At 47.9% G+C, this 13,172-nt stretch overlaps 2 protein-coding genes across 2 annotated transcripts in view; both read left to right on the top strand.

Moving 5' to 3' along the window:
• Positions 1–13,172, top strand: part of LOC127670179 (phenazine biosynthesis-like domain-containing protein 2) — a 56,415-nt gene that overhangs the window by 42,674 nt on the left and 569 nt on the right. The gene's annotated exons all lie outside the window — the stretch shown is intronic.
• LOC127670040 (phenazine biosynthesis-like domain-containing protein 1) lies at positions 907–12,797 on the top strand. The gene is made up of 9 exons (XM_052164327.1): positions 907–990; positions 5,448–5,547; positions 6,187–6,285; positions 6,875–6,984; positions 7,102–7,131; positions 8,981–9,069; positions 9,443–9,621; positions 12,395–12,481; positions 12,730–12,797. The coding sequence occupies exons 1-9, from the start codon at positions 907–909 to the stop codon at positions 12,795–12,797; spliced, it is 846 nt and encodes a 281-aa protein (XP_052020287.1).

Genomic DNA, 13,172 nt, shown 5'->3' with positions numbered 1-13,172 from the left:
GACTACACAGAGAAACCCTGTCTTGAGAAAAACAAAAAACAAAAAACGAACAAACAAAAAAAAATAAGAGGAGGGTAATGTGATGTGTCCTGCTGATGAAATCCAATGATTACTTTTAAAAAAAGATTTATTCATTTATTTTATGTATATGAGTACACTGTAGTTGTACTGATGGTTGTGAGCCATCATGTGGTTGCTGGGAATTGAACCCAGAACCTCTGCTCGCTCCAGCCCAAAGATTCATTTATTGTCTCATGTAAGCACACTGTAGCTGTCTTCAGACACACCAGAAGAGGGCGTCAGATCTCATAGGGATGGTTGTGAGCCATCATGTGGTTGCTGGGATTTGAACTCAGGACCTCTGGAAGAGCAGTCAGCGCTCTTAACTGCTGAGCTATCTCTGCAGATCCCAATGATTACTTTTTACCTGTCAGATTCATAAGGACAGTAAAGGTTCATATACTGTGTATGTTGGTAAACTCTTCTTGCTTTGAGACAGGGCCTTGGGTGTCCCAGGCTGGCCGGGAGCCCTGGTTAGCCGAGGATGGCCATGAGCCTTTCTGTTCCCCCATCTCTGCTTTGTTATGCAGGGGGCACAGATCGCACACGGGTGCCATCGTGCCCTGTTTACTGGCCACTAGGGAATATGCCCGGAGCTTTGTGCATGCCAAGCAAGTGCTTGTGTGCCCAGCACTGAGATACTCTGCCAAAATTATGCAGTACAGATGCTAAAACATGTTAGAGGATTGGTTATCTCTAACAGTAGTCATATTGGCATAATTGTTTGGCTTTCAGTCTGGGAACCATTAGCTGCATGTGGGCACCAGTAAAACATTAACTTTTTTTTTTTTTAAACGAAGTGGGCTGGCAGCAGGGCAGGGAGCTCCCACACAGCCAGCCAGGAAAATGAAGCTCCCAATCTTCATAGTAGATGCGTTCACAGCAACAGCTTTCCGGGGCAATCCTGCCGCAGTCTGCCTTCTGGAGAGCGTGAGTACCCAAGGGTTCTCAAGGGCCATGCCTGAAATTCCAGATCTGTGTACAGTCCGTCACATCTGCAAAAGAAGTGAGAACAGTACTGTGTGTTTCCACTTTGGCTTGTGTTCTGTGTCACGCTGCTGATGGCCGTGTCTTCAGGTTATGAGGGAACGGCTGTGCCTAGACTGAGTCAGACCCACACAGACTCCCAGGCAGGGGACCTGGCAGCAGCTGGGGAGTCGAGGCTCATGCCTGTAACTCTGGTGTCCCAAAGGAGAAGGCAGGAGATCATGAGTCTGAGGGCCAGCCTGGGCTATGTGAAGAGACTCGTCTTACAAAATCAAAAATAAATAAGCAAATAAACTTAAAATTGTAGGGGGGAGGGGTTCTTTAAACTAAACTAGTTTAGTTTTATGACTAGATATGGCTATAGCTCCCTTTGAATCTTACGTTAGGGGCTCTCTCGTAGGGTTGGGAGAAGGTCTGTGCGATCTGCAACCCGGGCTGCACTCAACAACTCCCTGTGTGGCTGGAGCTCTCAAGCTCCATCTGCCTTGGCCTCCCTAGTGCCCGGGTGACAGCCGAGTGCTGCCAACCCTGGCTTCAACCTTCCCTGGTCCTCAGACATTGAGACCTTCTCTCTAAGGGCTGAAGGCTCATTGTTTAAGAGTGGCTGCCACTCTTGTAGAGGACTTAAGTTCCATTCCTAACACCCATGTGGGACACTTACAACTGCCTGTGACTCCAGCTCCCAGAAATCTCTGAGGGCACTGTCACGTGTACAAATCCAGACACACACACACACACACACACACACACACACACACACACGCATATGTTCTCTCTCTCTCTCTCTGTCTGTCTCTCTCCCTAATCTTCAAAGTCTCTACACTCCAGTGTATTGACAGACACAGACATTCATTCTCTCTCTCTTAATCATCAACATACATTTTTAAAAAAAATCTCTTTAGCATCAAGAAAATAAGTCAACCACAAAGAGTTAAGGAGAAGCAAAGAAGTGATCTCTAGACTCTGGAAGAGTCAGTTTGCCAAAAATCTTCTTTTTATAAATAGCTCTTTTGTAGCCCCTATGCTGGCTTGGCAGGTCTTTACCTCTACCTTTACCTTTGGTCCTTGGCACCAAGCCTGAAGACTAGAGTTCAATTCCTGGGAGCCACAAAGTGGAGGCAGACAACCTCCTTCTGCCAAGTCATCCCCTGGCCTCACGAGTATGCCATGACCCCCAAATTAAATGAGTTAGTTGAACCTAAATTTAAAAAATCCACATAGTTCTTAGATTACAATGATTGTCAATAAGGTTTCTTTCTTCCTTCCTCCCTTCCTTCCTTCCTTCTTCACCTACTCCTTCTCCTTCTATGTATTCACCATTGCTCTCTTTAGACAGAAGAGGGCATCAGATCCCATTGCAGATGGTTGTGAGTCTCCATGTGGTTGCTGGGAATTGAACTCAGGACCTCTGGAAGAGCAATCTCTTAACCACTGAGCCATCTCCCCGGCATGAAGGTTTCTTATTAGAATAACTGCTAATGAGATAGTTAAATATCCTTTGGCCTTCTGGGTGAATGACATCGTTTCCTGTATGGTTGGAAGCAGGGACCTTCCTATGATGGTTTATATCCATGCTCATCTTGACCCACGCTAGCGCGTCCTTGGGGACACATCTCTTGACACCTCTGTGAGGGAGGCCTGAGACAAGGTTACTTGTATTGGAAAGACCCACCGTAACTGTGGACAGCACTGTGGGCAGTGGATGAAGTCTTGGGTGAGCGCGCATCCTGTGATGTGTGCAGAGCCGGGTCAGGGGCCACTGTGCTTGGAGAAAGGTCTTTGGGTGAGGGTCAGGGAGTGGCAAAGCTTCCCCTGGTCTGCGTGAGACTGCTGGGACTGCAGCTTCCTCCTCTGGTTTGGTCACACAGTAGACTGTTCCCTGTAGAGCCGCCGAGATGTTGACAGGAGCCGGCCCCTCCTCCCTGCTGTACAGGAAGGTCACCCAGAGCTTCTGTGTTGAGTAGTAGCTGCCCTCCACCAGAGCGAGCCCGGCCCACCCATCCCGGCCCTTCTGTGTGTGCGCCCGCCATTTCTTCACTCCCTCACCTCCTCAGTCGGGTTTCCGGGGCCAAGCTGTGTGGACGTTGGAAAGTCGAGTTTCTTGGGTGGGAATCTTTGCGTGAAAGGAGAAAACTGGGGTGGGTGAAGGAGGGGATCCAGGCGTAATCAGTTCACCAGGGTCCAGTTCCCAACATCTCCATCGAAGACGCCTGTAGTCCCAGCATCCTCACAGTAACAGGGGAGCGGGAGACCTGAGACTCGTCTGGAAGCCTGTAGGCCAGGCAACCTGGACCACAGAGTGCAGAGGCAGAAACAAGCGTGGCCCTGCCTTCTGTTTTGATGTTTGCTTGAAAACTGTCCTCTGACCTCCGTACCTATGCCTACTCTCTCTTTCCTGCTTCTCTCTCACTAAATACATGTTTAATTTTAAATTAATAACTAATTAATGTGTTTAATAAATAAATAAATAAAGGCGATGGCCCATGCTTCCCGAAAGAGGATATAGAGTGACTGGCTGTTCCACAATCCTGCTCCAATGAGTACTGTCTCCTGTCTCCAAGTCAGAATCACATATTTGGCAGCTGTGGGGCTGGGTGACAACCACAAGCTCTATTCAGCCTTGTAGATTTGAAGTCTTGAGATTTGAAGAATTTTAAACAGGTAATAAAAGCTTGCACAGTTCTCTTAAACCCTTCTCATCTCTGGAGTGTGAACATCAGTAAGCACTGGACTCAAAGGACTCCTCTCCCTATTTCTTAAAAAAACAAAAACAAAAAACAAAAAACCAATTAAAATATATTCCATTGCTTATATAAAATCCTAAAACTGTATGTTTTCCTTCATGTTATGTGTATATGATGGGTTAAGCAACTTGTGTGCAGATGCCCACGGAGGCCAGAAGATGGCGTCAGAGCCTCTGGAGTTAAGTTACAGGTGACCTGGAGGCGACCTCCTTGGGTGCTGGGAACGATTATGGGTCCTTTGGACAAACAGCAGTACTGTTAACCGTGGCACCATCTCTTCAGTTCTGGAGGTAAAACTTTAACCTAACCTCTCTGTCTCTATCTCCCCAGCAGTGGGACTGTAGGCAAGTACCACCCTCCTCAGCCAAAGAGGACCCTACCTCACACACAAACATTTCATCCTGGGTTCCGTTCCTAGAGCCCACTTACAGGTGGGAATCGGGAGCCAGAAGCTTGCCCTCTGACCTCCATGTGTACACTGGAGCAGGTCCACCCTGGAATATTAAATCAACTGGTTGGCATAGAAGTGTCGTCCTGTGTCAGAGTTAGAGAAGCACTTTGTAAGGACTGGTGCCTTTAACTTTATAAGGAAGAGCAGCAGCAGCGGGGCTGCTCAGAGGGGTCCCTGGAGTACAACCACTTGCTGCCCACTCTCACGGTCTCCCTTCTGACCTCCACACGGCCATGGTGGTATTCAAGCACACGCACCCAGTCCCCTCCTCCCTTAAATGTAGTAGTATCTTTTTAAAATGTAAAATTAGGGGCTGGAGAGATGGCTCAATAGTTAAGAGAACTGGCTGCTCTTCCAAAGGACCCGGGTTCAACTCTCAGCACCCACCTGACAGCTTGTAACTATTATCTGTCACTCCAGTTCTAGGGGCTCCAACATCCTCACTCAGACATACATACAGGCAAAACACCAGGGCACACTAAATAAAAAAATGATAAAATGTAAATTTGAGAAAAACACTAGGTGGGGATGATGGCATATACCTGAAATCTCAGCACTTAGGAGACTGAGAAAGAGGATTATGAGTTAGTAAACATGGGGGATAGCCTGGGCTACATGGTAAGGAAGAGGATTATGAGTTAGTACATATGGGCATATCCTGGGCTACATAGTGAGGAAGAGGATTATGAATTAGTGCATATGGGGATAGCCTGGGATACTTAGTGAGTTCCAGGACAGTTTGGGCCTTACAGTGAGATTCCATCTCAAAAAACCATAAAGGAGGGGCTGGAGAGATGGCTCAGCGGTTAAGAGCACTGACTGCTCTTCTGGAGTTCCTGAGTTCAAATCCCAGCAACCACGTGATGACTCAACCATCTGTGATGAGATCTGATGCCCTCTTCTGGGGTGTCTGAACACAGCTAGAGTGTACTTACATATAATAAATAAAGTAAGCCTTTATTCATTATATGTATGTACTATATACATGAGAGAGAGATCTTTTACTTGATAATACACTGACATAAATAGAAACCTGGCCTGGTGCTGTGGGCTCTCACTTGTACAGAATCTGAAACGTTGTCTCTATCGAATTCCTCCACACATAACTTGAACTTCAGAGGTTGAGTGTTAACTGCTTTGCTGACTTATGCCACAGAGTCTGGCCTGGGTTTCCAGAGTCTCAGTAACCCTTTGTTCCTGATTAGACACTGGAGGAAGGCGCCCATCAACAGATTGCGAGAGAGATGAACCTCTCGGAAACGGCCTTCATCAGGAAACTGCAGCCGACTGACAGCTTCGCACAAAGTAAACACACGCTTTTTCATTTATTCCAGGGTGGCGGAGAGGGAGGTTTAAGGGTGATGCTTATGTGTTATCTGCATGCCGACAGCACACATGGGCCTTACTGGTAGTCTAGGAAAAGGTATATTGAAGATAGGTCTAAATTTATAGTTTAAGGTGTCTCCCACCACCCACCACCTGGGGAAATGGGTCTCCAGGGCAGCATGTGGGTAGCTGTGCCCAATAGATGACAGTAATGCAGTAATGATAGTCCTTGAGGGTGGGTTTGGGATCTCAGGCATGGGATAGCTCTGACATGGGTGTTGAGCGCCCTCTTGTGGCTGTGCCTCATGCCCTGAGCTGATGAAGTGAGACAGCTCTTAGCAGGTGCCAGTCCCTAGACCTCCAAGCCTGTAACAGAGAATTTCTCTTCAAGAGTCACCCTAAGCGTGGGGTTCTTCTACAGCAACCCTAGGAGGGTGTTGGTGAACCTACAGTTTCTGCTCCAGATCTAACTGCAGGGAGCCTGTGAGTGACTGCACTGGCCATTTGACCACAGTTTGCTGTTAGCCACACCAGTGAGAGATTTAGGAAAATCTGGAGGCTGAAAAGCCTGCATGGGTCTGACTGACTTGATTCCCTTTGGCGTTTCCTCCTTTGAAGGTTCTTGCTTTGGACTAAGATGGTTTACACCAGTGAGCGAAGTCCCCTTGTGCGGCCATGCCACGCTGGCCTCTGCAGCTGTGCTGTTTCACAAAATAAGTAACGTGAATTTTTTGTATGCTTGTATCTATGCATGCGCGCGTGTGTGTGTGTGTGTGTGTGTGTGTGTGTGTGTGTGTGGTTTATTTGGTATTGTATTGGTTGTTGTTGTCTTAGAACTCAATCAAGTAGAGATCTTCTGCCTCTACCTCCAGAGCTGGGATTAAAGGTGTGTGCCACCACCCTTGGCTCCAGTGTTTTTTTGAGATGGGTATTTATGTAGCCCAGGCTTGCCCTGGATTCTCTGTATAGCTATGGAACACCGTGTGCTCCTGACTGCCTCCATCTTCCTAATATTGGATTCCATGAATGCACCACCAGCACTCCAGAGGTAGATCTTTATGAGGCAGGTGGATCTTTGTGAGTTCAAAACCTCTCTGACCTACAAAGGGAGTTCTAGGTTAGTGGGGACTTCATAGTTAAGATCTTGTCTTGAAAAAGAAATTTAAATAAATAATAAAAGACATTTAACGTTGGTTGGGTCTATAACTTAGTGTTAGGTCACTTGCCTTGAATCTGTGTACTGGCAGGGTGGGGAGTCCCCTATACCAAGCTTATTTTCCTGACCTTTGACCCCTCCTCTGTCCAGAGAACACGAACAGCACCCTGACCTTTGTCACGATGAGCGGGGAGCTGAAGGCCAGAAGAGCAGAAGACAGGATTGTCCTGAACTTTCCTCTCTACCCAGCCTGCCCCCAGGTCAGCTCCCAGTTACTGCATCTCACAGAAAGATGACAAGTGCGGTTACTGCCACAGACTGCGTTTAGCCCACGGCTCTCCTGATCAGCACTGACTTTATCTCTGTTTCCCTTCTAGGACTTCCATGAAGTTGAAGACTTGATAAAGGTGGGTGAAAAGAATCCAGTTAGGGCCTGTATGGTTTCATCATTTGTTCACGTTTCAACAGAAAGCTCTGGTGGGATGTTATTTACTGTTCAAATTGGCAGCCTGAAGCTGGAAGACAGGGTTGGGGGGGGGGATACTCAGGGTGGCCATTGTTGTGTGTTTGCAGGTAGAGGAGTAGTGGGGGCTAAAAACTGAGGCCGACCGAAGTCTCATGTAACAGCCAACTTTATTCAGAGCATCAGACAATTTATACTCTGAAGGTTAAGAATCACCTGGGGGGTGAGGGGTGGGGGTGGGTGCATGCCTTTAATCCCAGCACTTGGGAGGCAGAGGCAGGTGGATTTCTATGAGTTTAAGGTCAGCCTGGTCTAGAGTGAGTTCTAGGACAGTCAGGGCTGTTACACAGAGAAACCCTGTCTTGAAAAACAAACAAATGGGGGGTGGGAGAGAGAGAGAGAGAGAGAGAGAGGAGTCACATGACTAAACTGTACAATCACAAATAATACAAATAATAGCCTGTTGTAATGAATAATTTGAAGTAAACCCACTCCTGTTCACTACACCTGGGAGGGGCCCAAAGCACATTCCGAGAACATGTTTTTGAAGAAACTGAGGAGTTTTCTCACAGGCGCTAAGAGTTCTCCTCACACTATTCTCAGAGCAGGATTGTGTTCTGACATGATGTAATCCCATAGTCTTGGGGATGAGCCTTGTAACTTTATGAGTTTCTTGGATTTTTTAGGGTTTCCTTAGCTTTTTTTTGAGACAGGGTTTCTCTGTGTTGCCCTGGCTGTCCTGGAACTCACTCTGTAGACCAGGCTGGCCTTGAACTCAGAAATCTACCCACCTCTGCCTCTGCCCTCCGAGCGAGCGCTGGGATTAAAGGCGTGCGCCACCACTGCCTGGCTTTTCTTTAGCTTCTTGAGTAGGAGGAGCCTTCGTTCCTCTCTCCAGGAGGGAATATTTTAATTGGGAGGAAACAGCCACATAATAGGACATCAAATCCAAGGCAGAGTGGTCTCAGCCATGGGAACTGGAGCATCTCAGTCCTTAGAGGTGAAGGCATGCAGTAGAGACCATATCACTTTCCTGCCCAGAGCCTGGGCCTGGTACCAAAAGGAAAGAACTAATTCCTATAACTTGTCCTCTGACCTCCACACTTGAGCCACACACATACACATGCATACACACATACACAACTATACACAACACAAATACATAACTTACTCATACACACATATATACTTACATACACACACACATACACACAACAAATGAATATATAAATGAACAGATTAACAAAGATACAGCCCCCAGAAAGTCTCCTGTGTCACCTCCCCCATCACCAGGGTCTACAGGTATGCGCGTGCAGCCACCCCTGGTTTTTTATGTGGGTGCTGGGGATTCGGACTCAGGTCCTTGTGTTTGAACAGCAAGCATCTTACTCATCTTTTAGCCCAGACCTTTTTAAGCAGGGTCTTTCATTGTTCTGGAGTTCACTGATTAGGTTAGATTAGCTAGTCAGCAAAGCCCCAGGGGGCCTCCTGTCTCTGTCTCCCAACACGCCTAATTTTACAAATATGGATTGTGGGACTCGAACTCAGATCCTCATGCTTGCAAAGCAGACACGTCATCAACTGAACCATCTCTCCAGCTCAGCTATGAACTATGCATCCTTTTGCCTGGTCCATGTGGTGCTATGGCTCCATGCATGCCAGGCAAGCCATAGTGTAGGGGTGGGTGTCAGAGGGCAATCTGCATTTGGACTTAGGTGACTGAATTCTGCAAGTGCCTACACTCATTAAGTCGTCCTGTTGGCCCTCTGAGGCATTTCTGATCTACTTCACAGGCAGCCATAGGTGACACCCTGGTCCAGGACATCCGGTACTCTCCAGACACCCGAAAACTCCTGGTCCGGCTCAGCGATTCTTATGACAGGTGAACACCACGTCTGACCATTTACACGCCAGCACCCAGATTTCCAGCTCTGCTTTGGTCAGGCTGTGCTGTCTCCAAAGCATGGCTTACCTCCCTTTTCTTCTTCTTGTAGCTCTGGCTGGCCTGGAAATCACTCTGTAGATCAGGCTGGACTCAGACTCACAGGGATCCACCTGCCTCTGCCAACAGAGTGCTAGGATTAGAGGCATCTGCCGCCATGCTTGGCCCAACCCCGTTCTTTGCCAAGGGGAGATGCCAGGGCAGGCTCTCCTTTCCCTCTGCTGAACCATCTGGGTGCGGTCCAGACTCTTTCCATTGTGTGCAGGGGTGGTGTGGAGATGCTTATTCCTAAGTCATCCTGTTTGTGCTCAAGGTCCTTTCTAGAGACCATGAAGGTGAACACCAAGTCTCTGCCTGGAATTGACAAGACAGGGAAGGTGAGAGGCCTCATCCTCACTCTCAAAGGAGAGCATGGGGGGCAGACGGCCCCGTATGACTTCTACTCCAGATACTTTGCGCCATGGGTTGGTTTGGCTGAAGACCCCGTAACAGGTACCCTTTACTTAAGATCAGGGGGGATTTATTCAGGGAATAGGAGGAATACGAACCGCTGGCTACACACTCTGGGCCTCTGCGCATGACTCTTAAGGTTCTCTCCATTACGTTGATTCAAGTGGGCAGGTCTGGGTAACTGGGGAGAGGGGCAGTTCTACTGTGGCTATCATGTGAGCAGCTGCTTCAAGCTCCTGCTCTCTCCACTTCCCAGCCCTGAAGAGCTGCACCTTGAACTGGGAGCTAGAGGAAATGCTTCCCTCCTTACATTGTTTTCTTGCCCCGGGGTAGTTTATCCCAGCAACAGGAAAGAAACTAAAACAAAGGGCCTTCCTCAGACATCTCAGATCCTCTCTATTTGTTCTTTGAAAGAGAGTTTCATGTATCCTGGGCTGGTCTCTAACTTGGCACCTAAGCAAGGATGCCTTTAGCCCCTCCATTGTTCCTCCCTTCCAAGCGCTGGGCTTACAGACCTGTGCAGTCCTGCTGTCCTGCCCCGCGACTTTGTTTTTCTATCTTTCTCTCCCTCTCCCTCTTAACTGAAATCTTCTGTGAAAAGATCCTTAGGAGGGAGAGGAAGGATTTAGGAGCCAGAGTGGTGGAGGACACCACGAGATCCCCGCCCACAGAGCCAGCCAACCAGGCTCACAGGGGCCCACGGAGGCTGAAGCAACCACCAGGGAGTTTGTACGGGTCTGAGCTAGACCCTCTGCGTGTGTTAAGGCTGTGTAGCTTGGTGTCCTGGTGCGACTCCAACCAGTGGGAGTGGGGGTGTCTCTGACTCTTTCATCTGTCCTTGGGACCCTTTTCCTCCTGCTGGGTCACCTCATCCAGCCTTGAGGGTTTGTGTGTAGTCTTAGTGTAATTTGTTATGCCATGTTCAGTTGATATCCCTGAGAGGTCTGCTCTTTTCTAAAAGGAAACAGAAATGTAGATCTGGAGGAGATGGGGGGGGGGGGTAGTTGTGGGGGAGGGGAGAGGGGAAACTGTGGTTGGGATGTAATGTATGAGAAAAGAATAAATAAAAAAAGTAAACGATAATATAACAACAACAATAATAATAAAGGAGGCATTGCAATAGGTTGCAACCCAGTGGCTGACAGCCCCACCTTCCTAGCCCCTTTCACCTGGACAGGTGACAACCCCTACAAGTCTCAGTTTCTCCTCTATGTGATATGAAGAATACCTCAGCGGGTTAGGTCATCACAGCACATGTCCAGGGGCCAAATCCTATGCCTGGCACACAGTAAACACCCAATAAGCACTAACCATGCTCAGTCTCTGCCTTTTTTTCTCCTCCTCCCCCTCCTCCCCGTCCCTTCCTCTGCCCCCTCCTCCCCCTCCTCCCTGTCCCTTCCTCCGCCCCCTCCTCCCCCTCCTCCTTGTACTGGGGAACGGACCCAGGCCCACTGTGCTTGCTAGGCAAGCACTGCACTGCACAGCTACCTCCACAGACCTACGTATTTCAACAATGCACCTAGAGCCCTGAGCCAATGCTTGCAGACCTTGTACCAGCCAGCAGCAGGGGAAAGACATCAAAGCCGGGCAGGGATGCCACTCTACTTCTGTTCTGAGAACAGTGGTCTGTGTGGGGATGCCTGGTGGAGTTCAGGGCTTAAAGAGGCTGGGTAGAGGCTCCAAGAGCTAGGAGCTGGGATGGCTCTGGGATCTTCGCTGAGTTCTCTGAGAAAACCAAACACACGAGCAGGAAGCTCAGCAGAGTACTGCCTAGGACTCAGGGAAACGCCCACGGCACCCGTGAAACCTCTCTCTCCCCGTGGACCTTAGCTAGGGTTTATGTTGCTGTGAGGAAACACCATGACCAAAAGCAAGTCGGGAAGGAAAGGGCTGATTCAGCGTTTACACTTCCACACTATGGTCCATCATTGAAGGAAGACAGCATAGGAACTCACACAGGGTAGGAACCTGGAGGCAGAAGCTGATGGCTTGCTCCCCTGCTCTCTTAAAGAACCCAGGACCACCAGCCCAGGGATGGCGCCACCCACAATGAGCTGGGCCCTCCCCTATCCATCACTAATTAAGAAAGTGACTTACAGCCAGATCTAATGGAGGCATTTTCTCAGTTGAGGTTCTTACCTTTAGCTTGTGTCAAGTTGACATCAAACCAGCCAGCACACCCTGGGAGAGGGTTCCGGGCAGCATGCATACACACAGCTGCTCCTCTAGACTGTAACTGACAAGTAGTGCGCTTTTTTTTTTTTTTTTTTAATGTTTGATGTTTTCTAGATGGCAATGGTCTTTGGACCAGCCAGGGTGGAGTGGGATTGAGGGGTTCTGGGACATGGGGCTTTTAGGATCCAGTCTTGGGAAAATCAAAATGTTGGTTATCATACTTAGATACCCCATAATACTCAGTAAGCTTGTCTGGTGGATGAGAAAAGAGTCTTTTTTTAAAAAAATCACCTAAAAAATTTTCAGCCAGTAAATAAAGTTACAGCTTTTTTACTTCTTCTTTTTTTCTTATTTCAAGACAGATTTTTATGTAGCCTAATCTGGTCTCAGATTCCTTTTGTAGCTCATAGATTCTTAAAATAGGCCTCAAAAACCTCTCTGAAGGATTCCAGGGAAACTTGAGAGAATCCATTCATAAACCCCATGTTCACTTCCTTCCTCCACACTCTGCTGTGGCCCAGTTGACAAAAGACTAGATCATCTAATCTTTTACTATTGGCTAAGCGACCTATCACGGACAGAATTTGGAACACACCACTTCAGTTTTCTTTGCTCTTTCTCAGAGCTTCTGTCTTTTCAGGATCTGCACACACTGTTCTCAGCAGTTACTGGTCCCAGCAGCTTGGGAAGAAAGAGATGCGAGGTAGGATGAGTCTTGAGTCTTCCCCCCACCCCCCCAACCCCCTCCCCCCCACCCCCGTCATTGGATACTTGGGTGTTAACTCAAAGCTTTGCAAAGGCTCAACCATAGAGTCATAGCCTCATCCCTTAACTTTTTAAGACAAGGCCTTGCTTTGTAGAACAGGTTGACCTCAAATTTGCAAATTTACCCTGAGGGCTGGGATTGTGCAATACTATACCCAGCTCAAATACCTCCTGAGGGCTGGGATTGTGCAATATTACGCCCAGCTTAAATTTCTTATTTGCTTCATTTTAAGCTTGTATTTATTCTGATATGCACTAGCTCCTTAAAAATGCAATAAGAGGTGGGCGGTGGTGGCTCACACCTTTAATCCCAGTAAAGGCAGGTGGATCTCTGAGCTCTAGGCCAGCTTGCTCTTCATAGTGTAGTACAGGACAACCAGAGCTACACAGTGAAACCTTGTCTTGAAAACAGCAAACCAAAACCAAAAAGTACTTAGATATTATTACTCATGTGAAATTTCCTCATGTAACATCTTACCTTTAATGACTCCTAATCTCAACTCTCTTCACCCCTGCCTCCCCAAATACAGATATAATAAAAAATGCTTAATAAATGCTTGATGAGTATAATTAGCTTGCTGTGTAACTTTTGAGAGGCACAATCCCTTTTCTCTCCCCTGGGAGAGTATAATGACTTTCTGAGCCCCCGGAAG

This window comes from Apodemus sylvaticus, chromosome 19 (genome assembly GCF_947179515.1).
Source record: "Apodemus sylvaticus chromosome 19, mApoSyl1.1, whole genome shotgun sequence".
Taxonomy (NCBI): domain Eukaryota; kingdom Metazoa; phylum Chordata; class Mammalia; order Rodentia; family Muridae; genus Apodemus; species Apodemus sylvaticus.
This window is presented reverse-complemented; position numbering and strand designations above follow the sequence as displayed.

What these genes read in the sequence shown, in the direction of transcription:
- LOC127670040 (XM_052164327.1), top strand. Translation starts at nt 907, where the DNA reads ATGAAGCTCCCAATCTTCATAGTAGATGCGTTCACAGCAACAGCTTTC. An exon ending in GACTGACAGCTTCGCACAAA is followed by an intron (nt 5,548 to 6,186) that starts GTAAACACACGC and finishes CCTCCTTTGAAG; the next exon opens with GTTCTTGCTTTGGACTAAGA. An exon ending in TGTGCTGTTTCACAAAATAA is followed by an intron (nt 6,286 to 6,874) that starts GTAACGTGAATT and finishes TCCTCTGTCCAG; the next exon opens with AGAACACGAACAGCACCCTG.